This window comes from Rattus norvegicus, chromosome 8 (genome assembly GCF_021556685.1).
Source record: "Rattus norvegicus strain SHRSP/BbbUtx chromosome 8, alternate assembly SHRSP_T2T, whole genome shotgun sequence".
Taxonomy (NCBI): Eukaryota; Metazoa; Chordata; class Mammalia; order Rodentia; family Muridae; genus Rattus; species Rattus norvegicus.
This window is the reverse complement of record NC_141541.1, coordinates 17,758,516-17,785,039: the sequence shown is the minus strand read 5'-3', so window position 1 is coordinate 17,785,039 and position 26,524 is coordinate 17,758,516. Positions and strand designations below refer to the sequence as shown.

The 26,524-nt window shown below is 47.1% G+C and overlaps 1 protein-coding gene, 1 long non-coding RNA gene and 1 pseudogene across 7 annotated transcripts in view; 1 reads left to right on the top strand and 2 right to left on the bottom strand.

Moving 5' to 3' along the window:
- Positions 1-1,396: 1,396 nt before the first annotated feature.
- Positions 1,397-26,524, top strand: part of Piwil4 (piwi-like RNA-mediated gene silencing 4) — a 42,912-nt gene continuing 17,784 nt past the window's right edge. Inside the window, 9 exon segments of one of the 5 annotated variants that reach the window (NM_001436563.1) lie at positions 1,397-1,590; positions 2,524-2,587; positions 5,274-5,405; positions 8,097-8,311; positions 12,667-12,788; positions 14,484-14,564; positions 18,060-18,257; positions 19,658-19,769; positions 26,401-26,524. In NM_001436563.1, the coding sequence (NP_001423492.1) occupies positions 1,504-1,590; positions 2,524-2,587; positions 5,274-5,405; positions 8,097-8,311; positions 12,667-12,788; positions 14,484-14,564; positions 18,060-18,257; positions 19,658-19,769; positions 26,401-26,524 (1,135 nt within the window). In that variant the 5' untranslated portion in view covers positions 1,397-1,503. 5 annotated transcript variants of the gene reach the window in all.
- LOC148003953 (uncharacterized) lies at positions 3,781-7,539 on the bottom strand. Of its 2 annotated transcripts, none has more exons than XR_015627447.1 (3): positions 7,296-7,539; positions 7,035-7,181; positions 3,781-5,456 (listed from the first exon to the last, which is right to left on the bottom strand). It is a non-coding gene; the product is annotated as an uncharacterized LOC148003953 (long non-coding RNA). The 2 variants fall into 2 exon arrangements; XR_015627446.1 differs by having other exon boundaries at positions 4,142-5,456; positions 7,035-7,200; positions 7,296-7,534.
- On the bottom strand, positions 5,482-6,122 carry Scnm1-ps1 (sodium channel modifier 1, pseudogene 1; annotated as a pseudogene).

The following is a 26,524-nucleotide window of genomic DNA, read 5'->3' as shown; positions in this document are numbered from 1 at the left end:
CCTTGGTGAACCAATGAGTTTTATTGGGGTTACTTACAGGAGTGGAAGTAACTCAAAGACATCTGCATTGCCAAAGCCCACTGCAGCATGGGTGGGCTTGCTTATGGGGTCTTTGATGCAGACTGGAAACATGGAGCACACTGCACAGCTTGAGGCAGCTCAACAAGTTGGGGCCCTTCGGTTGCTCTGAACCCCTTCTAAGGAGTTCATCTCTGACAGTGTCTCTCAGATCTCTTTTACAGCTTCTATATGGTTGAGAATGGAGAGGCCTAATGTATCTGCTCAGTTTTAGGGACTTGGTGAACCTTCTGAGTTGTTTAGTTCCTGAGCCTAAGGGTTTGTCTACAGGTTGGAACGTGTTACCTCTCCTGATACTTCACACCCTTTCCGCTACCCTGTGCTGTTATCCAAATGCTGTTGATTGAGTGTTCGGAGCACACAAGGTTTCATCTCAGAGAAAACTGCTCCAGAGCAACCAGCTCATTTAGGAAGCCCACAGCAGACCTCTGGACACAGTACCCGTAGGCCTCTGGTACAATATACTGACTTCACTGGCAGACAGATCATGCGATGATTTGTGGTGACTTGTCTGTAGTGACACAAGGGCTTCGTCTCCAGTGTAGTCACCCTTGACACTCTCCCTCACTCCCCTGGCTGTGGCTCTATTTAGAGTTTTCAAGGCTGCACACCCTTTGCCTGAATTACACTTTTAAAAGGCATTTTTCTGCGTGGGTCTGTATTGCACCAGGAGCACACAGGAGCCCAAGGAGGCTAGACAAGGGTGTCGGGTCCTCTGAGGCTGGAGGTCCAGTAGTTATGAGTCACTCTGTGGGTGCTGGGAGCTAAACCCTGGTCCTCTGAAAAAGCAACAAGAATACACTTATCCACCAAGCCCCCAACCTAATTTCTTTAAGATTCATGCATCCATTTTGGTGTCATTCCAAAATTTGTCTACAAACTGCCCATGCTTTTCCAGCTCTCACGCCCTCTCAGGTACACCCTAACAACACTCAGGCGAGCACCCCTTACGACCTTCCCACAAGCTTCCCCTCACACCGCCAGAGTGGGATGTGATGTAACTGTATGTACGTTTATGATTGGGTAGTTTCTAAAAATCAGGAGCAGGGGGATAAGGACGGTAAGCCGGGTACTTATACCAAAGGAGGGGCATAGAGGAAGAGAAAAAAAGGTGTGGGGGAGAGTGAGACAGAAAGAATAGAAAAGAAAGACAGTGAGAGGGGGGGGAGGGAGGGGGAGGAGAGAGGGAGGGAGGGAAAGAGATCTCCCTCCCCCTGCAATGCTACTGGGTGCCCACCCCCGCCTTGCCCGCCCCTCGTGCTCCTGCGCATTCCGAGGGTCTACAGTGCCCTGCCGCCCACGCTCGGGTTGCTGTTTCAACCATACTCCCAATCTCCGAGTCACAGCCTCACCCTCTCCCTGCGGAAGAGGAAATCCTCCTGTAGAGGTCCTGCAGCCTTGGAAAGCCGCTGGGAAACCAGGAACATGAGTGGACGGGCCCGTGTGAGGGCGCGAGGCATTACCACTGGCCACAGTGCCAGGGAAGTGGAGCGGGCCCCAAGAGACCTCATGGTGAGTGCTTCTGTCTGTCCTTTCCATGGCCTAGGCTATCAGGGCAGTGTTTTCCTCTACATGCCTCTCTTAACTTCTCCGAGGGCTTCCCATCTTTTTCTTTCAAGTTGATATTGTTGTTGAGACCCGGAAGTGCAAAAGGCATCATGGCTAGGAGATGTATGCCTTCTACTTTCTTAGCTTTAATTCAGTCAGTTGTAAATTGTTTGGGAAAGAATGAGAAAAAGAAAGAATAAGTGGAAGACTGACAGACAGTACCCTGAAGTACCCTTACTTGCTTTGGTGTGATACAGTTGGGTTCTGGTAAATGGTATCAGAAATGATCTCAAATTCAGATGTGGCTTAGATTCAGCTGCTGTTGGTTACCCAGACACTTGGAGTGCGTCTGTTTGCTGGGAGGCCAGAACAGAAGCCATACTGAAGAACAACGGCACATCCACGGTTTGGAGAGCCTTTGAGACTCAGGCCACACGAGTGGCTTGTGATCATTTTGCCTTTGTTATCAAGTAGTGGCGCTCTCCTGACTTTGCTCTTTTTAAAAAATTTTTAAACAGCCCAAGATGCGATGATTTCTTGGGCAAAGAGAAGCTTCGGCAGAGGAAATATTAATGGCTTCTGTTCTGTGAGCTGGTTTTAGTTCAGTTCATTTACAGGGATCACCTCTATGCTCAGGGACCCACTATTTGGGTCACTGTCAGATGTTAGCACAACTCAGCTAAATGCACTTGGCAAGGGGCACCCCAGCTCCTCCTTAGCCTTCTGTGGAGAGTGGCCACCCTCCCTCTTGCCCCTCAAGGGTGTCTGCTGCTAATGTTTTCTACTCTTGGACCATGGTAATCTACCATATGAGACATGATACTGCTCTTGCCTTTTGATAACGTCACGGGCTGTGAGTTTATTTAAATCCTAGCAAACTTTCTGCATACTTTGTAGGTCACATCTGTCAGTCCCGGGGACAACGAGGCCAGCAGTAGGACAAGCGTCATTTCACAGCCACGTACGTACCTCTGGGTCTGCCTTCCTGACATCCCTCATCTCCCTGACCTCCTTCAGCCTGAGTAGAGGAGGACCCATCAGGCCCCGAGACACCAGACCTCACCGCTTGCTCTACTCCCTTTCCCTGAGGGATCCTCCTCACATGATCGCTGTGGATTCACAGGGCATCCTGGTGGTGCTCCAGACACAGGGATTCGGATGGGGAAGCCAGTCTGATTCTTTCTGCTCAGCGAATAATTTTGAAACCCCGCCAACCTTGAGAGAGAGTGTCAGAGCCCGGCTAACCTCATACTTAACTCTATCCCTGAGGAATGACCTTGAACTTCTGATTCCCATGCCTCTGCCCTCCCCAGCCCTTCAATACCAGGATTGCAGGTGCACACCACCACCCCCATTTTATATGGTTCTGAGGATTGGATTCAGGGTCTCACGCATGCTAGACAAGCACTTTGCTGACTAAAGAACACATTCCAAAAATACAGAGCACAAACACCAAACACCCATCTTACAGGATGGGAGGAGCCAGGTACGCACCTCTGCGTTCCTTTTCCCTTCCACTGGGCGATAGATAGCATCAGTCCTCCCTGCAAAGCCAAGCTCAGTCTCAGGGATCTGGCCCACTCTAGGCCGCACAGCTTGGGTGGCCTTGCCAGGTGTACTGGGTTCTGCTTGAGCTGCTGTGAGGAAGTAGCATAGATTGAGGGGCTCGAATAAGACACATCTGTTCCCCCCAATTCCAGAGGGTCGAAGTGAATCTGAGAACACAGTTCATTTCATATCCCTGGATGAAACCTGTCTACCATGCTCTGTATTCTGACCATGGAGCAAAGTCGTTGATTTCTAGTCAGTGGGTGAGCTGAAAGCGCTGAGGTGCCCAGAGTTTATCTCTGGTGTGGTCATCTGTCCTGGGTGAGCTGAACTACAATGTACTGCGTGTCACAGAAGCCTGCTGTGAGAGGCAGCATGCCGGCCTGTCTGCCATTGCTACTCAGACATTGCCATCCATGAGTGAGTGTAAAACTCAGGATGAAGACAGTCCATTCTTTGGAGACAGACTGGTCTATTTTGTTGTTGGTGTTGTTGATGATCTCCGTAAATTATGGTACTATACATATAATCTGAATGTTTCCCTTTTAACCCTTAAGTGTAGAGCCCTGTTTTGTTTCTTTTTGTTTTTATAGTATGTATTTTGTTGTATTGTATGTATTGTTGTGTGTATTTATTTAATGTATGTGGGTACACTGTTGCTCTCTTCAGACACACTAGAAAAGGGCATCAGATCCCATTACAGATGGTTGTGAGCCACCATGTTGTTGCTGGGAATTGAACTCAGGACCTCTGGAAGAGCAGCCAGTGCTCCTAACCCCTGAGCCATCTCTCCCTAGTCCTGGGGTTTTAAGCTTACTCTCATTGTACAGTATTTGCTGGCATCCGTCTCTGAAACTCTTGTTAGTTGTTAAAAATAACTCCACTTTCCATCCTCCCAGTTTCTGAGAACCACAATTCTATGGTAGTTTGAACTTTTTGCTTTTGTTTTGTTTTGTTTTGTTTGTTTGTTTGTTTGTTTTAAACACAGAGTTTCTCTGTGTATCCCCTGACTTATCCTGGAACTCTCTCTGTAGTCCACGCTGGCCTTGAACTCAGAGATCCCCTGTCTCTGCCTCTAAGTGCTGGGACTATAGGCATGTGCCACCACCACCCATCCTAGTCTGAACTTTTTAAAAATTAAGATTTGATTTTATGTATATTGAGTGTGTGTGTGAGGCCAGAGGATCTGGGTCCCCCTGAAGTGGTTGTGAACCACATGATGTGGGAATCAGACCGGTCCCCTCCACCAGCATCAAGTGCTAACCACTGAGCTGTTTCCCTGGCGCTGGTAGTTTGACGTTCTTAAACTGTCTAAAAATCACTTAATATCTAGAGCAGTGAGAGATATGGATGGTCAGTTAAAATCAATCTCTAAGAATTAGAGCATTTTAAAAACTGTTTTGTTTGTTCTTAAGTCTTCCTGAGAGACTCCACTTCCATGGAGTAAGGACTGGAAAGTAGTTTAGAACAGGAAGAAGGGGTATTTGGGTACAGCACATATAGTGACTACATTACAAGACAGATGAACCCAGAGGGTCAGCGCATTGTTTTGCCCTAAAATCCTGGATTTTGAGGCACTAAAGTTACTGTTCCAGTGCTGAAGGCATTTCAAAGCTGTGCTCATCTAAGCAGATTTCTTTCAGGTTTTTGTGACCTGAAGTAAATGGTAGACACCAAAGCGGACTCTTCTTAAAGAATAATCCAGCATAATTGTTGCTGTCCAGGCCTGGATAGTTTCTCTTTGCCCTGGGAAACATGAGAGACTCAGTCACTCTGTGCAGAAGACGGTGTGGATTTCCCTGGCTTGGAACGCGTCAGAGTGCAGCCACCCTAGAGCTGAGGGAGAGGGAGGGATGGTTACATTTAACAGGTGGCACTGGGGCCTATGGAGGGAGCCGCAGCATTGTAAAAGCTGACACCAAGTCTTATTTCTAACTGAACGTTCCCAGCGTTTTCTGTAGTTTTCAGTGTTGGTACCGTCAGGAATATGTTGGCAGCTCAGACACATCTTACTGAAAACCCAGAGCTCTGACACTCAGTGTGGTTTTGATGGGGAGGCTGCATGCAGTCCAACATGCCATGTTATCTTCTTGTTTCAGATGAGCTTGGCGTCTCTTCTGGTGATGGTAGACGTACTCTCGTGGAAAAAAGAGGCAATGGCAGACAGGACTTCGTCGATTTGGGTGTCTGTACCAGGGAGAAGTTGACTCACGTAAAAGATTCTAAAACAGGTAGCCAGTCCAATCCTTGTTACTTTTTCCCCAGTGTGCTCCCAGGACCCACTGTAGAACAAATGGGGGAAAGGGGTTAATTGTCCACGGGAAGATCAGGGGGTTCTTCCTCATCAGAGTTAAACTCAACGTTTCAATTCTTTATCCATTGACATCGTCCATCTGGGACCCACCCAGAGCTTCAGAGGGCAAGGTGATGAATGGTTCAGGGCTCGCCATTTTGTGAGGCTCGTGGGTGCAGAGGCCAGGAGAGCTGCTGACCCTTTGGCATCTGATCTCTCCCTGGGCTCAGCTTCCCTACTGATCTTTGCACCCTGGAGTTCGACCTCTGGAGGTAGCAAAGGAGAGAGAGCTGGGGACAGAGGGAGCAGGGGCTTCTGGTCTGTGCTTCCTCAAGCAGCAACTGTTATAGTGGGGAGCTCTGTGAAGAGCATTCTGGGTAATTATTCGAGCCTCAGCTTTGCTTTCTGTCTTCAGTTTATTCTACTGTCTTGGATTGTGCTCTGTTCCCTGGCCTGACTGACTTTTGCCATAGAAAGGCTTCAGACTGGACAGGTGCTTCTTGCCTGCACGGAGGGCTATCAGCATGGCCAGCGGGTCCAGTGCTGGTCGGTGGGGCGGATGGGATTAGCCAGAAAATCCCGACTCCTCCTTTTTGAGCACATTGAGCTGACTCCAGTCATCCCCTTCCCTCTTCCCTTTCCTCTTGAAAGACATCACAACTGTGAGAAAATGATAAATTCTCCTACACCTATTTCACTGCTCCTTTAGGCCACCGTAGGAAGAGTGCGCCTTCTCTCTCCTTGTTACTTTTCAAAGGCCACCAAAGTCTTGCTATGAAACTGAAATTTCTAATTCTGAAATAGGTAAGTTTGTGAAGCATCCCGATGGACACGGAACAACTGCTGTGTTGAAAGCATTCTAAGTGTGTCAGCTTTGTTGTCAGGAGCACAAAACTGTTTTCCTCAAAACCACACCTTACTTAGAAAAGATAACTCTCTCCTCACTTTCGGACAGAGTGTCTTTCCCAATCCTTATCCTATATGGGGAATCTGCCTGTGGGGATTTTAGCTGTAGACAGGAGTCACAGCCAATGGGAACACTTCTTCATCCAGACTCTAGGCTCCCTGTGGAATTGTACACATAGTTGTGGGCAGATGTGGCTCCTTGGAAGTAGGGTCTATGGTTTTCTTCAGATTTGCAGGAGGCTTTGTGGCTCTCTCCTCGCTGATGGGAAATGTCTGTTTCTTTGGTTTGGTTTTTATTTTTTTTTAAAACAGAAAAGGTAGAAATAGATGGTATTACTTAGCAAACATATGCACAACGGAAGCCACGGCTTCCCACACAGGCAACCCTTACTGCATTCAGGTGCTCTGGGTCTATTCTCCTGTTCTGGGTGGTTCGTGAAACACTTGGACTGCGGAGATGGCTGGGTGGTTAGGAGCACACACTACACTATGGGAAGATTGTAGTTCAGATCCTAATACAGCTGTAGCTCCAGGTCCTAGGGGTTACACACCCTTCTCGTCTCCATAGGAACCCGCTCACACGTGTATGTGGGCGCTTCCACAAGTGGCAATAAATACATCTTTTTATCCCCTCCACAATAAAGCCCACTGATTTACATACCTTCCAAACCCCAGTATTGATGGGGCTTGCTGCAGTTGGAAAACACTGTCACAGATGATCTCCAAGGCCCTCCTAGTTCTGGTAGTCTAGACCAGCATCTCTCAGTCTATGCAACAACCAGCAGAAATGTGTTGCCATTCACTCAATCTGGGAGAACAAAATTTTTCTTAAGCAAAAAAAAAAAAAAATTGACATGATTATCTCTTGCCTCTGCCAGACCCCTATATCATGGGCCAAGGCTGAGGGAAGAGTTGTACATACCATTCATTTCTCTCTACCTTAGGGGCTTGCAATTCCAGTTCCTCCATTAAAACAAGCAAACAAGCAAACAAAAACCAAGGTAGTGCAGGTATGGTGGAAAGATACAAACTGAGAAGTCATTTGTATCCTCCTGGCATCTGTCCCGGGGAGGAGCTTGTGACATCCTCCATACAGCCAGCTCTGCTCAGGCGGGCTCTGGCTCTGTCCTGCAGACTTTTATGCTGTGAACAAAAATGTGCATAGGGGAGGGAATTCCAGGAAGCACGGATGGTCGCATGTGCCTGTAGCAGTAGAGGCCTGAGTCATGCTCTTCTGAACAAGAGTTCCGTTTCTTCTCAGAGCCTCTCTCTACCTTTGTGGGGGGCCCACACAGTGGTCTAACCTCTCGTGGGAGTTTGTCAAAATTTTCCAAATCCTGGCAAAGTTCTGATTTGCTGGAGCTCCCAGAGCTCGGGAGCTGTGCCACTCATGGTGAGAGTGGGGTAGGTTTCCATCGTTCTGTGTGTGTGATCTCAGCGTGGCGTCCTAAACCATTAGACTGACCGGTGGAAGGCACAGAATCACATCCAGGGGGACAGAGGTTGGAAATTCACACCATTCCTGATTTTGGATGCCTGCAGTGCACAGGAGCTCACCGTAACTCCCAGTGGTGTTGCAAGGTTAAAGTACACGTATTTATCCCACACCACAGATCAGAAGGCCTTGCTTTATAACAGCCACTATCCACGTAAAAACTTAAAAATATGATTAGCATTAACATGGTGAGCCCTTCCGGTGAAAGACATCTTTTCTCTTCCCCAGGTTCTAGCGGAATACCTGTGCAGCTGGCTACAAATCTCTTCCATTTAGATTTGCCCCAGGATTGGCAGCTATACCAGTACCATGTCACATACAGCCCGGATTTAGCCTCTAGGAGGCTGAGGACTGCTCTGCTGTATAACCACAGCATACTCTCCGACAAGGCAAAGGCATTCGACGGCACCAGCCTTTTCCTCTCAGAAAAGCTGGACCACAAAGTACGTATGGTCCGTGTTTCATAGTGCGTGCACAAGTGCACATGTGTGTGTGTGTGTGTGTGTGTGTGTGTGTGTGTGTGTGTGTATGAGAGAGAGAGGGGGGGAGAGAGAGATACTGTTAATATGTTTATTACATATCTGCAAAGAAGAGCATTGATTTTCTTGACAATTTGAGGGAGTGTTTCCCTCGAGGTTTACTCTTTCCTGCATACTTGCTTGAGAGCTAAAAGATTTCCTAAGATGTCCTCAGCCATTGGTGTTGTAGATGAAACTGATGCTCCAGCAGGCTAATCCTTCAAGAGCTGCAGATTCTTAAGACTGATGTCCTTAGAAACCTCCAAGCAGGTGAGAGCTCCAGAACCACTATTTCCGTGACTCTAGAGCTATGCACATATTGACGCACTGCTTGTGCCCCTCTGCAGGCTGCCTGTGTGGCCGGATAAGCACATTAGCTTCTGAATGTAGGACCGTCCTTTCTTTCAACATATCCCCAGTCATAGGAAAGAGGAGTCACTGACGTCAGCTCTGTGAGTGTTTGCAAAATAAGACCGTTGAAGTAGTTAAATGTCTAATCTTCCCTTACCCTCCCCTTTTCAGATTTTCAACATGATCAGTTCCCAGATAGATTATCATTGTGCATGGTTCTCTCAATGTTGTTTTAAAATAAGATTGGAGCTACGAAGAGAAAAAGAACCAGGTTTTAAAGTTAGTAGAACACAGAATTAGATCTCTGATGCGTAGTCAGAATGCGTAGTCAACAAGGCCAGCATTTTCAACACTCCGGAGCCAATAGCATCGGTTAAGTTGTTAGATGAAGGCCTTGAAATGTGTGGCACCAAATGGTCACATGTGGTGGGTGGCTCAGGGCATCGGAATCTGTGCACTTAGAAACGTTTCCATTGCCCTTCAAGTCCTTTGTCCAGCATCACAGGGGCAGTACGGGGCACATCTTCTTCTTATGTCATGTATTTCCATGTCATCGAGATTAAGGTCGTCTTGTTCTTAGATCCCTTTCATAGCAGTAGTTGAGAGGCTTCGGTGGTGTGGGAGGTCACGCGTGTATCAATGGAATGGTTCAGTTTACCTCAGTTGTTCCTAGCCACACTAGAGAAATTCTCATCTGTACATACCAGGAACATGTTAGCACTGCCCACCTCAGTTCAGAAGTAGCGTGTTGTATGTATCAAACATTTCCAAGCTGGGGACAGAGTCCAGTGAGGAGGCAGGTGACAAGGCTGTGAGACAGAGCATGTGGCTTGTCAGGGATGTGGACCTCATTTCCAGACTGAGTGACACTGGGTGCAGACAGAGGATTGTGTCCTATGATGTCCTGACACTGCTACCATAAGCATCCTAAGGGCAACATTGCCCTGCTCCCCTTTTATTGGGCTCGGGCATAATCCTGCACTCCTGCCGGTCTCCACGTTTCTAGTGCATGCCACCGTTGAAGAGTCTCTTTGCATTACATTGCCCTCCTGTCCCTACTTCTGTAAGCTGCCTTCCAGCTGCCTCCTGGCCTTCCAGTATTTTCCACAGTCCATCTGTCTGCTGGGAGGTGCTGTCATTAACGTCTAGCCTTTGTACACATATAAGGAGCTGACTGTATTCTTAGTGGGGTGTTAGCACCAAGGAGGAAGGAAAGATAGATACAACAGGGTGCTTTTCTTTAAAGTGATTCCAGCTTAACATCAGAGTTAGAGTTGAACACAGTATGAGGTAGAGTGACATAAGCCCTTAGTAATAATTAGTGTTGAATCAGTATTCCTATTATACTGCATTTATTGAATAAGTGTAGAGGTTTATGCCTGGCAGGTCTTCAGATCAGTGTCACAAAACTATCCTAATGTGGCTGTTACATATGACTACATTTGTTCACCCTGAGCCCTGCCAACCTCTTCAATGATAACACATGTTTTAGCCCTATTGTCACTCGGAATGCTCGAGGGTCTTACTCCAAAGTCAGATCTCAGAGCACAGTGAGAAGCCGGAGCATTCCAAGGAGGACACTTGGTGAGAGTGGGGATTAGTGTCTTAGGGTCAGAGAGATGCACAGTGGGGCAGGGCCCTGGCCGAGTGACAAGTGAGGGGCATATTCGAGCAATGTTTGGTCATAGAGGTTCAATTAGCAGGGGGTAAAAGTGGCCTGGAGGTGGGAGAACTTTAAATGGCCTTTGAACACTGAAGGTAGGAAGAAGAATCTGTCTCTTTTTGGAGCAGTGAAACACCACAGGGGACTCTCCGGGTCACATCCTGAAAGTGGTGGGAAGATTAATGGAGTACCCTGGGCAACGTGTCAAAAGAACTTGAATAAAAATCTGAAGGGTTGTTCTCTGTTTGACCTTTGTGGGCGAGCTGGATTTGCTGCCATGTGAGAGATGGTGAGGAAGCTTCAAGTGTTGAAGCGGCTTCCTCCCGGTCACACAGTAGACACTAAGAGGCAGCTGCGAGAGTCTCTCCAAGCATGGAGAGACTGAAGAGCTGAAATCACTCAGAGACATTGCTGTGTTGGTGCATAGAGACATGGGGTTTGCTCAGGTGGCAGGGGACGGGATGTGCACATACATGGAGGTTAGCAGCCTGGGAACTGGAGGGGCTGGTGCAGGAACAGATGGCGCAAGTACAGGAGCAGTTGGTGTTTGCTGAGGGGGGAGGGAGGGGGTGAAATGTTTGATGTTGGGAAGCTGTTGAGAAATACAGTTTCCAAGACTGCCTGTTGCCAGCTCCCTTCAGTTCTTCACCTCACAGCCATTGTTGTCCACATCCTTTGTCTGCAGTCCCTGTGGGACTGGGAGCAGGATGTCCCTCCTGCTTCTGCGTATAGAGGGCTTATCTTGACCTTGGTGAGGTCTCTGTAGCTGTTGCCATTTCTGTGTGAGTCATCTGAGGCCAGGAATCTCCTTAATGCAGTATCCCACGCCATGCGGAGGGATGGGTTTCTCTTAGCGTCTGTGCAGTCCAGTTCCTGATATAAAACGGACACTGTTAACTAGAAGAACGGACACAGATGCTTGGTAACAAGCTGACTCCTCTTCGTTACTTTTTGAGAAACCCCTGGTCATTGACTGATACTTATTGACTTGAGTTACGAATATTTAAAAAATCTGTACTGGGCCTTGCCTGGTTTAGAGGGTGTTTTGTTTCTGTCTAAAGATTTTTTATTATATATGGTGTGTATTTGTGTGTGTGTGTGTGTCTCTGTGTGTCTGTGTGTGTGTCTGTGTGTGTGTCTGTGTGTGTGTGTCTGTGAGTGTGTCTGTGTGTGTGTCTGTGTGTGTGTCTGTATGTGTGTCTGTGTGTGTGTCTGTGTGTGTGTCTGTGTGTGTGTCTCTCTGTGTGTGTCTGTGTGTGTGTGTCTGTGTGTGTGTGTCTGTGTGTGTGTCTCTGTGTGTGTGTGTCTGTGTGTGTGTCTCTCTGTGTGTGTGTCTCTCTGTGTGTCTGTGTCTCTGTGTGTGTATGTCTCTGTGTATGTGTGTGTGTCTGTGTGTGTGTGTCTGTGTGTGTGTGTCTCTGTGTGTGTCTGTGTGTGTCTGTGTGTGTGTCTCTGTGTGTGTATGTGTATGTCTGTGTGTGTGTGTATGTCTGTGTGTGTCTGTGTGTGTGTGTCTGTGTGTGTGTCTGTGTGTGTGTCTGTGTGTGTCTCTGTGTGTGTGTGTGTCTCTGTGTGTGTGTGTGTATGTCTGTGTGTGTGTGTGTGTGTGTGTGTGTGTGTGTGTGTGTCCGTGAGTGTCTGTGTCTAGAAGAGGGCACCAGATCTGGAGCTGGAGTTACAGGCAGTTATGGACAGCCCAGTGTGCTAAGAACCAAACTCCTCTGCAGAAACAAAATGACTTCAAGTCATCTCTCCAGCCTTTGGTGGCTTAGAGTTTTCTTTAGTTGATGACCCAAATAGAGCCTATAAAAGCTTCCTTCCAGACAAGTTGAAGACTTTTGCCAGCCCTTTATAAGCTCTGAGTAAAAGAATGAAATTTCCCATCGTAGCCCCCACATTCTCTCTTCCCCTTGTCTTCCTCTTCCTCCTGCCTAACCCTTTTCCCTAGAGGACTTCCTGTCCCCAGCTTTTCTGCTTTTGGAGGAATTTCTCAGGAATTCCTGACCTCGAAGGGGACCAGACCGTCTGCTTCCTCCTCCTAACACAATGTGTGCCCTGCTCTTCTGTACGTGCAGACATGGGACTTTCTTGTGGGGAAGTCTTTAGCTGGCTTTTAACGTAATTTGGTCCCCAGATGTGGATTGGACTGTTACACACGCTAACAACCTGCAGCTCCAGTGTTGTTAACACGCATGTGGTTGCTCTATAGTGTTTGTGTTCCACACACGTGAGGACAAGCCGCGCCTCTTCCCTCCCTCTTTCCCAGGTCACAGAACTGACAAGTGAAACCCAAAGAGGGGAGACTGTGAAGATAACTCTCACCCTGACCAGTGAGCTGTTCCCAAACTCCCCGATGTGCATTCAGTTTTTCAATGTCATCTTCAGAAAGTAAGTAGCTCGACCTTTCTTTTTTTTTTTTTTTTTTTTTTTATTGTCTTTTTTTTTTTTTTTTTTGGTTCTTTTTTTTCGGAGCTGGGGACCGAACCCAGTTAGCACGATCAGTCACTGTGCTGGATGGATGTCGGGCCAGCAGTAAGATGGGACACAATCTATCTCAGCTGCTCTGGCCCAAATCCTCCATATCTAGCCTTACCCCCAAGCTAGACCACAATGCTTTTCGTCTTTCCCTCATTTTCTGTGCCCTGCCCCGCTGTGACCCTAGACTCTGAGTAGGAACTAGCCATGCGATAGACTTGTTTCTCCACTAACTGGCTGGTTTGGGACACACAAGGCTGTCACTATGTTCTGCCCTGGCTACTTCTCTAGCCCCATATCTGGCTTCACCGCCTGAGTGGGGAAAGGGGAGTGGTTTCATGTAAGCTCTGATGTTCTTTAGATTGAGAGAGTCATGTGGTCCCCAACTACCTCCAGGATGGAGACATTTGACCACATTCAGACTCCCTGTCCCCTATCTACACTTAGTCAAAACAAATTTTCCATTGGCGGGGCCTGGAGGTGAGGAAACCCAACCAAGCAAGCCCTCTCCCCCAGCCCCACACCCATGACCAGTGATTGAGCTGAAAGGAAGGAAGTGCACAGGTGCCCCACAGTGATGTGTGTGTCAGGACCCTGCCTTCAGAGCCCTTGTCACAGAGATGCCAGCCACACTTCTGCTTTACAGCAGACTGAGGGGGAGGAAGTCAGGAAGTTTGGGGCTTTCCAGTATATCTGGGCACATAAATTAACTTCCTCCTTACACAGCGTGCTGTATCCTAATGTTGGTCAAATGCTCGACCCCTTGTGCCCTGCTGAGGGGCCACTCCAGCTGGCGTGTGGACGGTGCTTTCCAGCGTTTTACCACGTTGGAGCAGGCACTGTTAACACAAACCCTTACCTTACAGATGGGAGACTGGCTTCTGTGACAGCAGCAGTCAGATCACCAGGGTTGGCTACCCCTGGGTTCTGACTCATGCTGCTTACATTTCCTCCCACACTGGACACCCCCACCAGTCCCCAGAGATGACCAGGGTAGATAGTTGCTGAAGACAGGGTCACCATGATGTGGGCGCCCAGGGAACTTGAGTGGCTTATGAAAGATGGCCTCTTCCTCCTGAAATGGGGAAGGGTCAAAAGAGCCCCATGTGTGGCATACCTTACTGTTGTGACCTAGAATCACAGATACACAGAATTGACTGCATTGCTGTAGTTAAGTGTTTAGATATGTCAACACGTTATTTTGAAGTATGAAACTAAGAGTTTTTACAAATACACACTCATGTATGCTTGGTGTTTGCTCTGGCTGTGCATACTTGCCTTAGTGTGTGTGGAGGTCAGCCTCCTCTGTGGGCTCTCTTCTCCCTTGTACGAGATAAGTTCTTGTAATTGTAGCTGCTGTTTATGCCAGTCTCACTGGCCCATGGGCTTTAGAGGGTCCTCCTGGGTCCACCTCCCATCTCCTCATAGAAGGACAGGGATTATAGATCTACACCACGTTGACCAGCTTTACGTGGCTTCTGGAGATCCAGACTCAGACCTTCATGATCATGGGATGAGCGCTTCATTCACTGAACCATCTCCCCAGCCCCCAAAAGGTTGAATTACACTGTTGTGAGTGTTACAAAGATTGCAAAACTATACTTTCAGGATCTTTAAAAAGTTGAGCATGTACCAGATTGGACGGAACTACTATAAGCCTTCAGAGCCAGTGGAGATCCCCCAGTACAAGTAAGTTTGTTTATATTTCCTGTTCCTGTAATATCAGTGGCACTGTGCCTCGGTGCACGTCGGAGCGTCTGAAATATGGAATGCAATGGGTTTTTGTAATTTTCAGGTGTCCTTTTTTTTTGTTTGTTTGTTTGTTTGCTTTGTTTTGTTTTGTTTTGGGGAATAGTGAACCCAATGTGAAGCTAGAAGTTTGTGTTCTTTGGTTAGTTCCTTAGGTCATAGCATTCTAGAAGGGACTCAGAATTCAGTTTTCTGTGGACACTCAGCTATAAAAGCAGAGTGTTTCATTCAGAAACACATCAGGTCCCATCCCCTTGCTGAAAAGGAGGTCAGCTCTGTCGTGGTGAGTTTGGGCTACACTGCTTCAGCTCCCAGCGGATCCCATGCACACTGCCCAGGAGCTAGCTTTGCATCCTCAAGTGAAAGACACACACACACATTAGCTTAGTATTAAATGCCTGGGCTACCTCAAAGGCTGGGCACCCCTAACCCCTCCCCTGCTACTTCAGGCCTAATCCAGGAGTGTCTCCTGCCACTACTGCGTCCCATCCTTCTTCCCCCAGTCATGGTGAATCTTCCCGTTCTCTGTATCCTCAACCCTGCACAAATCTAAGGGTCCTGCATCGTGCCCAACCACTGGCTGTTGGCATCTTTATTGATTGATCAAAAACCAATCGGGAGCAAGGACCTTCGGCATCGGACATGCAGATTCCCTAGAACAAGCACAGCTGGGGCATCTGACAGAGGTCCTGGTGAGCACCGTACAACAGCCACAGCTCCTACCAGAAGTACAGAGTCCAAAGTCTCAGGGCTCAGTTTGAGATTCTGATTCACCAGAATTTTATCCTAAGTCTACGTTTAAAGAAAACGCAGCTGAAAAAAAAAAGTCCAATGTTTTCATCCCATAACGGGAATAAATGACACCGAAGGAAAAACAAAAACAAAGCAAAACCAAGAAAACCTCACCGCAGGAGAACTAGAACAAAAGCTCGCCATGTTAGAGTCTCTCTAGGTTTTCTGGTAGTATACTTTTTTTTTTTTCCAGTTACTACTGTACTTTATTGTGTTCAACCAAATCACCATGTTACAAAAATAGCAAGCTGCCATAATAAAAAATAAGGCTCCTCTATCCAGCACCAGATAGCATCATTTTACTTTCAAGCCTAGAAATTGCACACTTGCATATAAACCAACTGAAGATGAGGATTGAGAGTTCAACTTGGTGGATTTTTCCTTTGATGAATATGAAGTGTCCTTCCTTATCTTTTTTGATGACTTTTAATTGAAAATTGATTTTATTTGATATTAGAATGGCTACTCCACCTTGCTTCTTCTGACCATTTGCTTGGAAAGTTGTTTTCCAGCCTTTCACTCTGAGGTAGTGTCTGTCTTTGTCTCTGAGGTGTGTTTCCTGTAGGCAGCAGAATGCAGGGTCCTCGTTGCGTATCCAGTTTGTTAATCTATGTCTTTTTATTGGGGAGTTGAGGCCATTGATGTTGAGAGATATTAAGGAATAGTGATTATTGCTTCCTGTTATATTCATATTTGGATGTGAGGTTATGTTTGTGTGCTTTTCTTCTCTTTGTTTTGTTGCCAAGATGATTAGTTTCTTGCTTCTTCTAGGGTATAGCTTGCCTCCTTATGTTGGGCTTTACCATTTATTATCCTTTGTAGTGCTGGATTTGTAGAAAGATATTGTGTAAATTTGGTTTTGTCATGGAATATCTTGGTTTCTCCATCTATGTTAATTGAGAGTTTTGCAGGATACAGTAACCTGGGCTGGCATTTGTGTTCTCTTAGGGTCTGTATGACATCTGTCCAGGATCTTCTGGCCTTCATAGTTTCTGGCGAAAAGTCTGGTATGATTCTGATAGGTCTGCCTTTATATGTTACTTGACCTTTTTCCCTTACTGCTTTTAATATTCTTTCTTTATTTTGTGCGTTTGGTGTTTTGACTATTTTTTTTTCATTCTTTTTTTTTTCCCGGAGCTGGGAACCGAACCCAGGGCCTTGCGCTTGCTAGGCAAGTGCTCTACCACTGAGCCAAATCCCCAACCCCTGGTGTTTTGACTATTATGTGACGGGAGGTGTTTCATTTCTGGTCCAATCTATTTGGAGTTCTGTAGGCTTCTTGTATGCCTATGGGTATCTCTTTTTTTAGGTTAGGGAAGTTTTCTTCTATGATTTTGTTGAAGATATTTACTGGTCCTTTGAGCTGGGAGTCTTCACTCTCTTCTATACCTATTATCCTTAGGTTTGATCTTCTCATTGAGTTCTGGATTTCCTGTATGTTTTGGACCAGTAGCTTTTTCTGCTTTACATTATCTTTGACAGTTGAGTCAATGATTTCTATGGAATCTTCTGCTCCCGAGATTCTCTCTTCCATCTCTTGTAGTCTGTTGGTGAAGCTTGTATCTACAGCTCCTTGTCTTTTCTTTTGATTTTCTATGTCCAGGGTTGTTTCCATGTGTTCTTTCTTGATTGCTTCTATTTCCATTTTTAATTCCTTCAACTGTTTGATTGTGTTTTCCTGGAATTCTTTCAGGGATTTTTGTGTCTCCTCTCTATGGGTTTCTACTTGTTTATTTATGTTTTCCTGGAATTCTTTCAGGCATTTTTGCGATTCCTCTCTGTAGGCTTCTACTTGTTCTCTAAGGGAGTTCTCCATGTCTTTCTTGAAGTCCTCCAGCATCATGATCAAATACGATTTTGAAACTAGATCTTGCTTTTCTGGTGTGTTTGGATATTCCATGTTTATTTTGGTGGGAGAATTGGGCTCCGATGATGCCATGTAGTCTTGGTTTCTGTTGCTTGGGTTCCTGCGCTTGCCTCTCGCCATCAGATTATCTCTAGTGTTACTTTGTTCTGCTATTTCTGACCGTGGCTAGACTGTCCTATAAGCCTGTGTGTCAGGAGTGCTGTAGACCTGTTTTCCTGTTTTCTTTCAGCAAGTTATGGGGACAGAGTGTTCTGCTTTCGGGCGTGTAGTTTTTCCTCTCTACGGGTCTTCAGCTGTTCCTGTGGGCCTGTGTCTTGAGTTCACCAGGCAGGTTTCTTGCAGGGGAAAAGTTGGTCCTACCTGTGGTTCCAAGGCTCAAGTTTGCTCGTGGGGTACTGCCTAAGTCCTCTCCGCGGCGGCAGCAACCGGGAAGATCTGCGCCGCTCTTTCCGGGAGCCTCCGTGCACCAGGGTTCCAGATGACGTTTGGTGTTTTCCTCTGGCGTCTGGACGTGCGCAGAGTGCAGTCTCTTCTGGCCTCCCAGGCGCGCCCGCCTCTCTGAAGGTTCAGCTCTCCCTTCCACGGGATTTGGGTGCAGAGAACTGTTTATCCGGTCTGTTTCCTTCAGGTTCCGGCGGTGTCTCAGGCGCAGGGGTCCTGCCGCTCCTGGGCCCTCCCCTGATCAGGCGGTGAGGTCTCTCTCCCACGGGGTTTTGGTAGTATACTTTTAATAATTAAAATACTCTTTTGCTGTTGTCCCTTACTTGTTTTTGAAGATTGTCCCTGTGGCCTGGGTTTGCCATTTCTGTGTCTCGCTTTGAAAGCAAACTCCTGTTCAATGCTGACGTAAACTATAAAGTCCTCCGCAATGAGACTGTTCTGGAATTCATGACTGATCTCTGCCTCAGAACCGACATGTCATGCTTCACTGAGACGTGCCACAAACAGCTAGTGGGGCTCATTGTCCTTACCAGGTAAGAGTTGGCCCCTGATGGTTTTCTAGGACAGACATTTAGGAGTGTTGGGATCCAGAGTGTTCCTACCACAGTGGCTAGAGTACTTGTGTGTGTGTGTGTGTGTGTGTGTGTGTGTGTGTGAGAGAGAGAGAGAGACAGAGACAGAGACAGAGAGACAGAGACAGAGACAGAGAGACAGACTTGGCTCAACTGTAGAAGGCCTGCTTGTCCCCTCTAGTCACAGGTGAGTCAACACGGCTGTCTGTGCTCTCTTGCTATCTTTTTCCATCTAGTACTCAGCAGCCTGCGTGTTGTTCTAGGACCTCTGCCTGATTTCTAGTGTCTGTTTCCCCCTTTCAGATACCTGCTTCTCCAAACCTACTCTTAAGCTCCCAAGAGCCCCACTTGTGCATTCTGTTAGAACCATCCACCCTCCTCTGGCCACTTCCTGTACTGTTTTGCTTAGGGCCACCCACTGACTTCATGGTCATTGTGTTGTGTTATATGATAGGATGCGCACTTCACTGCTGTCCTCTTGAGAGTCTGAGGCCCTTTGGGCAAGCTTCTAGATTTATGCTTCATGCCTTTGCAAGCTTCTAGGTTTATGGTTGTGATTCGCCCTCAGTGATCACAGAGCCAGATCAAACAGTGGCCTTTAGGCATCTTCCCTTGATCTCCAAAGCTTGTCAAAGACTACTTTCCTTTCTGGAACATCCCGGTGACTAGCCTGGTCTTAGTGGAGGGGCGGCCCAGCTGGCTTTACCTTGTGGGGCACAGGAACACTCCCCCTGCCCTCCTAGTTATATTTTGATACATTGGCTTACTGCAGTCTTTCAGAGACACCTTTTAGGGTATCTAGAACACTGGGAAGCCTGCCTTGGAGTCTCTGTTGCAGACCAAGGCACAGGAGAGCATAGGGCTGAGAGAGAAGGGGCATTTGGAATTGTCTAACCCACTTGTTCTTCAGTTTTGCTAAAGGTCAATCCAAGGAGAGAGGTTAACATAGGATGCTGGACTTGTGTGATTGGCCAGCTGTGTTGATATTTGTTATGGTAAAGACCACCTGGGAGCTGACACGTGACACCAGGGGATGGCATAGAAGCGGGATGGAACTTTATCATTGGAACGGTTGAGAATCACTTACTTGGGGCTAGTGTCCAGGCTGGCCAAACATGGAGTATGGCTTGCTAAGCCTGTTCGTTGGAATGGAATGTGGAGAACTTCCTGAGTATTGAAGAGTTCACGTGCTTCTCTGTTGAGAGCTGATCATGGTGCACGATGGTGCGACTATGCTTATAGTATCTTCCACGATGTCAGGCGTGGACCTTGTATTTCGAACTTACTCAAGATGGTGGTATGGTAGCCATGCACCTAAGGTGATTTTGCAGAGCGGTTTCTAAGTGTCTCAACTTTTCCAGGTACAACAACAAAACATATCGTATCGATGACATTGACTGGTCTGTGAAGCCCACACATGCCTTTCAGAAGCGGGATGGCTCAGAGACCACGTATGTGGATTACTACAAGCAGGTAAGAGTGCTTCCTCTTGTCTCCTTTCTTCTTAGCCTAGAGACGGCCTTCTCTATTTTAGTCACTTTTCTTGTGGTTGGGACCTCTCCAATAAACAGTTTAAGGGGAACTTGGTCTCTTCTGGTTTATAGTTCCAGAGGATCCTTCTACCATGGTGAGAAGAAGCTGGCTAGACATACTGCACAGAGTGACCTCAAGTGTGGTTGGCCTTCAGCCCTAGTGACCCTCCCTTCATTTAGCTTCACCTTCTAAAGCTTCTACCACCTTCTAGAACAACACTTCCAGCTGGATAACAAATGTTCAAACTCAGGACTCTGAAGGGGAGACTTCACAAATGTAGACCACAACACTATTTCTTCCAGAAAATGCCCCCAACTGTTAGGGTGAGACTCCCTCGTACATAACTCATTCTCTTGCTTGTCCCTTTGTCACCTTCATTGTCTCCGGCTTAGACCCTCAATTGCCTCTTATTTTCTTCCTTCCTGTGGTAATTGGCCTTAAGATCATATCTGATCATGTCACACCCAAGCTTTAAAGTTTCCAGGAGTTTATTGTCTTAGGAGTCAGTTGTAAACTTCCTCATGGCGCTCTGGTCTAGTCACAGCAGTCTCCCCCGTGCCCCGCCCATACTAACTCCCTATGCTCTGAAGTACTGGCCTTTTGTGACTCTTGACTCAGTTTCTCCCCTCTGCATGTTAATGCACATGCTTCCTCTTCCTGGATTTCCCATTAAGCCAGGCAAGCCTTGAGCAACCTGCAGTTCTCAACCAGGCAGCAAGACCTCTGGTAGCCCGTGGTGCAGATCCAGGAGGCTTGCAGTCCCTGAACTGAGCCTCATTGTTGGCGGCAGGGCATGAACCGTCTACCCTCCCCCTGAACACGTGTCTCCTCAAGTCATGCTTTGACTATTTTGGGGCACCCTGGGTTATCAGCTGAGTTCTGTCCCACAGCAGACACTCAGGAGCAACCTTGCTCATTTACCGTAATTCTGTGGGCTTCTCCTTCCAGGCTTCTGGCAGAGGTGTCTTCCTTGTAATCATTCAGACATCTCACATCTCACAGAGGAATTAAAAAAACAAAAATGACACTTGTACCCTTGATCCTCACACATCCCCTGGAAAAGTGCTTTCTTCCTTCGTCGCTTTTGGAAAATGGCTGTGGTGGTTCCAAGTCCTCTGTATCTGGTCATGCATCTGGCTTTGTTATTACAGAAATAGCTTCATGAAGGCCAAAACTTGCACAACCTTTCTCACACCGAGCAGCTTTCTGTGGCTTTCGTTTTTCTTATTTATCAGTAATTATATTGGTTTTTTTCATGGGTAGATAATTACACATCTCCTTGATGTGTATTTGGGATATTTATACGTCGCGCCCCCAAGATCATTGTGTTGAATGAAAGAAATGCAGCACAAAACGGCACCCACAACACAAGTCTTCTTAGAATAGGAAACAGTTGTGCCCATTGACTCAGCCAGAGGAACAGAGGTTGCCAGAAGCCAGGGATGGTGGAGTAGAGAGAGATGTGAGAGATTGGCTGATGGAGAAGGTACAGTCAGTCAGTCAGACAGGAGGGATGTATTCTGGTATTCCACAGTAAAGGAGATGTGGCTTGCTTTTGGCTACTGTAGGATGATGTCATACAGGGAAGGCAGGTACAAGATAGAACGAGGCCTGTCATTGGACAAGAAGAAAGGATGGGCGGGAGAAAAAAGTTTGAGGGAGGAGGCGACTGGAATGGGAGAGAAGCCTTGGAGAGAACATGGAGGCTGACATTACGATTCCACGCTGTGTATTTACAGGTTGTTATGAATATTCTTGAGGGATGGATGTGTACAGGGGCTTTGTATGTTTAGGTGGGCAATTATATCTTATCAATTAGATCAGAGGTTATTGTGTTATGTGTTCTTTCTTATGGAGAATTGAGTTTGGGAGAGTGTGTGGCAGCAGAGACACTGGGCCGCCACAGTGTTGGGATGTGTGTTTCTGGCATGGTGAAGCCTGCCTTGGGAACTAGGTAGGTAGAGAGACGCTGCCAGGCTCAGATAGAAGCCTTTGTCAGTGTGATATGGGATGGAGCAGAGCAGGTGAGACGCTTTGCTGCCTGAGATTAAGATATCTACCAGATATCTTGGAGCACTACGGTGCTGGATCTGGTGGGGGTAAAAGACAGCCATTTTTTATAATTTTACAGCAACAGGCTACTCCGTGGGTTCTTCTTTCTTCCACTATTCTCCATCGCTCAACCCCCAACACTAGATGGGAGAGAACAAAAGGATGGAGAGGAAAGGAAAAATTCCTGAATAAGGTCCGGGGTCAGAAAGGGTTGATGTTATCATTAGACTACTTGGGGCAGGTCTGATCTTCACTGTTAGGGTACCTCCCTATCTTTTTCATCTTGTTGTTTCTTCTTTGTGCACGACTGCTTGACAGACAGAGACCAACAGCAACCAACAACCCACCGACCTCTCAGGGCCCTAGCATTTACATGCTCTCTAAAATGTCCCCAGAATTCCAAATGTCACACAATCGTAGAAACTAGTTGCAGCTGAGAAAACCATGCCCCTGCCAGAGCACAAGGCCAATCATAGTCAGCTGCTGTGGACACACTGAGGCAGCCCCCTCTCCCACACCATCTCCGAACCTGGTTAAGATGAAAACACATTCCCGTGATATCTCTGTGTTTTGCAAAGAAACCAAGATTTCCAAATTGTCACTACGGGGGAAGGCTGACTGCAGTTAACAACACTGTGTTGTATGTTACGGTGACATTGGATCTCTGAGAACATGGCCTCTGCATCATCTTCTTTGTGGCTTCTCCCCTGAATCTCAGGTTGATTTGTGTCTCTTTGGACATTTTCTTCTTCCCTTTTGAGAACAAGGGAACAGGTCATTCACTCTGGCTCCTGCAAGGCTCTTTCCATTGTGGTCTGAGACTGCTCAGACCCAGTAGGTTTGCCTTTCTCCTTGTCTTGGGGGAGGGTTTCTGTTGCTGCAATGAAACACCATGACCAAAACAAGTTGGGGGAGGAGAAGGTTTCTTTAGCTTACACTTCCATATTGCTGTTCATCATCAAAGGAAGTCAGGACAGCAAGTCAAGCAGGGCAGGAACCTGGGGATGCAGGAGCTGAGGCAGGCACCATGGAGAGGTGCTGCTTGCTGACTTGCTTTGCTTACTTATTTTTATAGAACCCAGAACCACCAGCCCAGGGATGGTATCATCCGCAATGGGCTGGTCCCAGCCCATCAGTCACTGACTAAGAAAATACAACACAGCTGGATTATATGCAGGCTCCTCCATTCAGGAAACACTACCTTGTGTGTCAGGTTGACATTAAGGCTAGCCAGCACAACCCATTCCTGTGTTAGACTCACCTGCACACCTCCACTCCTGCATTAGACCAGCCAGTGCACCCCCATTCCTGCGTTAGACTCGCTTGCACACACCCACTCCTGCCTTAGACCAGCCAGCTCACCCCATTCCTGCATTAGACTTGCTTGCACACCCCCTTACTGCATTAGACCAGCCAGTGCACCCCCATTCCTGCATTAGACTTGCTTGCACACCTCCACTCCTGCATTAGACCAGCCAGTGCACCCCCATTCCTGCATTAGACTTGCTTGCACACCTCCACTCCTGCATTAGACCAGCCAGTGCACCCCCATTCCTGCATTAGACTTGCTTGCACACCTCCACTCCTGCATTAGACCAGCCAGTGCACCCCCATTCCTGCATTAGACTTGCTTGCACACCTCCACTCCTGCATTAGACCAGCCAGTGCACCCCCATTCCTGCATTAGACTTGCTTGCACACACCCACTCCTGCATTAGACCAGCCAGTGCACCCCCATTCCTGCATTAGACTTGCTTGCACACACCCACTCCTGCATTAGACCAGCCAGTGCACCCCCATTCCTGCATTAGACTTGCTTGCACACACCCACTCCTGCATTAGACCAGCCAGTGCACCCCCATTCCTGCATTAGACTTGCTTGCACACACCCACTCCTGCATTAGACCAGCCAGTGCACCCCCATTCCTGCGTTAGACGCGCCTGCACACCCCCTTACTGCATTGCACACTCACTTCCACGTCTTCAACATTTTATTTGCATAAGTGTCCTGTGGGCGTCTCAGTCAGACATTGTTCACCCCGTTTCTCCTTAGGATTGTGAGGCTGAGCTCGAAAATGCTTTTGCTGTCTTCCTCCTCTTTGCCTCAGTCACCTGCACCAGTGCGTCACCTCCTCATCCACATGCACCAGTGCCTCACCTCCTCATCCACATGCACACACTAAGCTCAGGGCCCAGTAAGGGGCCTATCTAAGCTCACTGCTATGGAGCTGCACCTCCTTTGTGGTGTTCTGTAAGCAATGCACAGAGTAATGGTGCATCCAGACCCTTTAGCCTGATGCCTGCATGTTGTGAGCACAGGCAGGTGGTGGAGACCCTTGCTACCTTTCTCTTCTTCACCTCTAAATCAGAGCTTGGGCCATCCTCCCTCTCCTTCCCCCAGCACATCTTTCCTGCTGAGTCCCTGTCTGCTTGCTGGTCACTAACCGCCCAGTCTCCATGCATCTTCCCTAGCCAGATACCTGCATGGAGCAGACTGTACCATTCCTCTCTATCACTAGGTCAGGTTGCAGCCTCAGTATCAGGTTTGTCTCTTAGAAGCGTTCTCACTTTCCTTTCTGTTACTCGTGCAGAAGGTGGGCATGCAGCCACCTGCACCCGTGCATTGCATTCTCCGGGGGCACATTTTCTTTAAAACAGAGATGCCCTTTGGAGTCCTGGCTGTACAATAGCTTGTATCTTGTACATGGTATGTACTCTCGTGTGCATTAAACCCATACTCTTAAACAGTCGGGTGTCTGGACTGCATCCTTTGTGAACTGAACAAATCTCTTTTAGGACCTGTCACTTTCTAATATGGAAAGACCTGGTCCTTTTTTGGGCTGAGTTGGCGTGCTCTGTGTAGTTACGGAGGGAAGGAAACAAAATCATGTCAGATTTCAAAACGTCTTCCTTTCTGAACTAGGAAACGCACGCTAAATTTCTGTATGCATTTCAATAGAAAGCATGTTAAGAACAATTTTTGAAAATTATTAGAAAATTGGGGCCAGGAAGAAGGTAAAATCCACCTTGGGCCAGCCACTTCTGGAGTACTGTGCCGTGAGTAGATTCGGGCTGTTCTTCTGTAGGGGTCTATTCCTCTGGAGTGCTCTTTATCCTTGGACTCTGCCTCCTTCCTGAAGCTCCCCTGACTTACCAGCTCAAGCCTGGCACCCTGTGGAGCAGCACTGAGTTAAGGGTTAAATCCCGGCTCTGCAGCTGTTGAACCTCCAGGAACCATGCATGCTAGGGTCTGTTCCCATGGGCGTGGTCTGTCATGCGTGGCTTTGCTGTGTAGATGATGTGGTTACCAGAAAGGCAAAGGACTGTTTCTCTTCCCTTTCTGCATCTACTTCAGTTCCTAAGAGGAAGAAGGTGCCCCAGACACCTGTACTGAATTAATGAAGCTTTGTAAAGACTCTTGATAAAGGCTTCTCTGAACATCTCCTCACATGTGCTGTGATCACAATTGTAATCTTGTATCCCTGAGTTGGTTTTAATTTTTTAAAAAAGTCCTTACTGGACTGGAGTAAAGTTTGCATTTAATGCCCTTAATTTTTATTTGAAGGTCAGTAAAATGTAATTCCCAGGTATTTTGTAGATTGCAATTTTGCAATTCTAGTCATGTCATTAGTTGTACCAGAAGTTAGTATTAGTTATACTTTGCCTTTGGAAATAAACCTTTGGCAAGATGAAATTAAAGTTTAGGAAGGGGAAGGAGTGGAGTGTGACCAGACAGCATTGAGATCTCATCATAAACCACACACCCAGTGAGGGCCTTACCTGAAATACTTGTGAACTTCCTGACACCTCATTTCGTAGAAGAAAAGTGGACAAAAGAGCTGGGTATCAAATTCCCCCTTGTCAGTTCTGGGCTGCGTCTACTTCTCTGATATGTAGTGCCGTCTTGGGTATGAAAGATCCCCTTGTTCTTTTGGGAAACTTAGTACAGTATAACCTTGGCCTGCAATCTGTATGTAGAAATTATTAAGGTAAATTGAGATGGTTAGAACCAGTTATTTAAGCATGGAACGTGTGCTTCAGTTGTTTAAAATGTGTATTCAGACAGCCAAAGGCTGTTCTGAATCTGGAGGAAGCCCAGAGGAAGCAGGGCAATCAAGTCTTACTGGTATTGCAGTGTAAAGGTTAATAAAGGGCCAGTGAATAACTCAGCGGTCAAGACTCTCTTTGCCAAGCCTGAGTGGCTCGAATTTGAATATTTAGGATTTATATAATGGAAGAAGACAACAGAGTCCACAGTTGTGCCATCACATAAATGAATTTACACACACACACACACACACACACACACACACACACACACACACACACTTTACCACACTAAATTAAAATGTAGTTTAAAATAAAGGATAATTAATGGTATAAAAGATGAGTTGTGGAAAGAAAGTAGTAAGAAGATTTACTTAGTGACTCATTTGGGGGTTTGCGCTGCTGGTAACCAGGGATGTCCCTGAGCTCTGTATCCGTGTTTGCTGCCTGCCATTAATCTTGTATTTTACAGCAATATGATATCACCTTATCTGACCTAAATCAGCCAGTGCTTGTCAGTCTGTTGAAAAGAAGGAGAAATGATAACTCCGAGCCTCAGATGGTCCACCTGATCCCGGAGCTCTGCTTTCTCACGG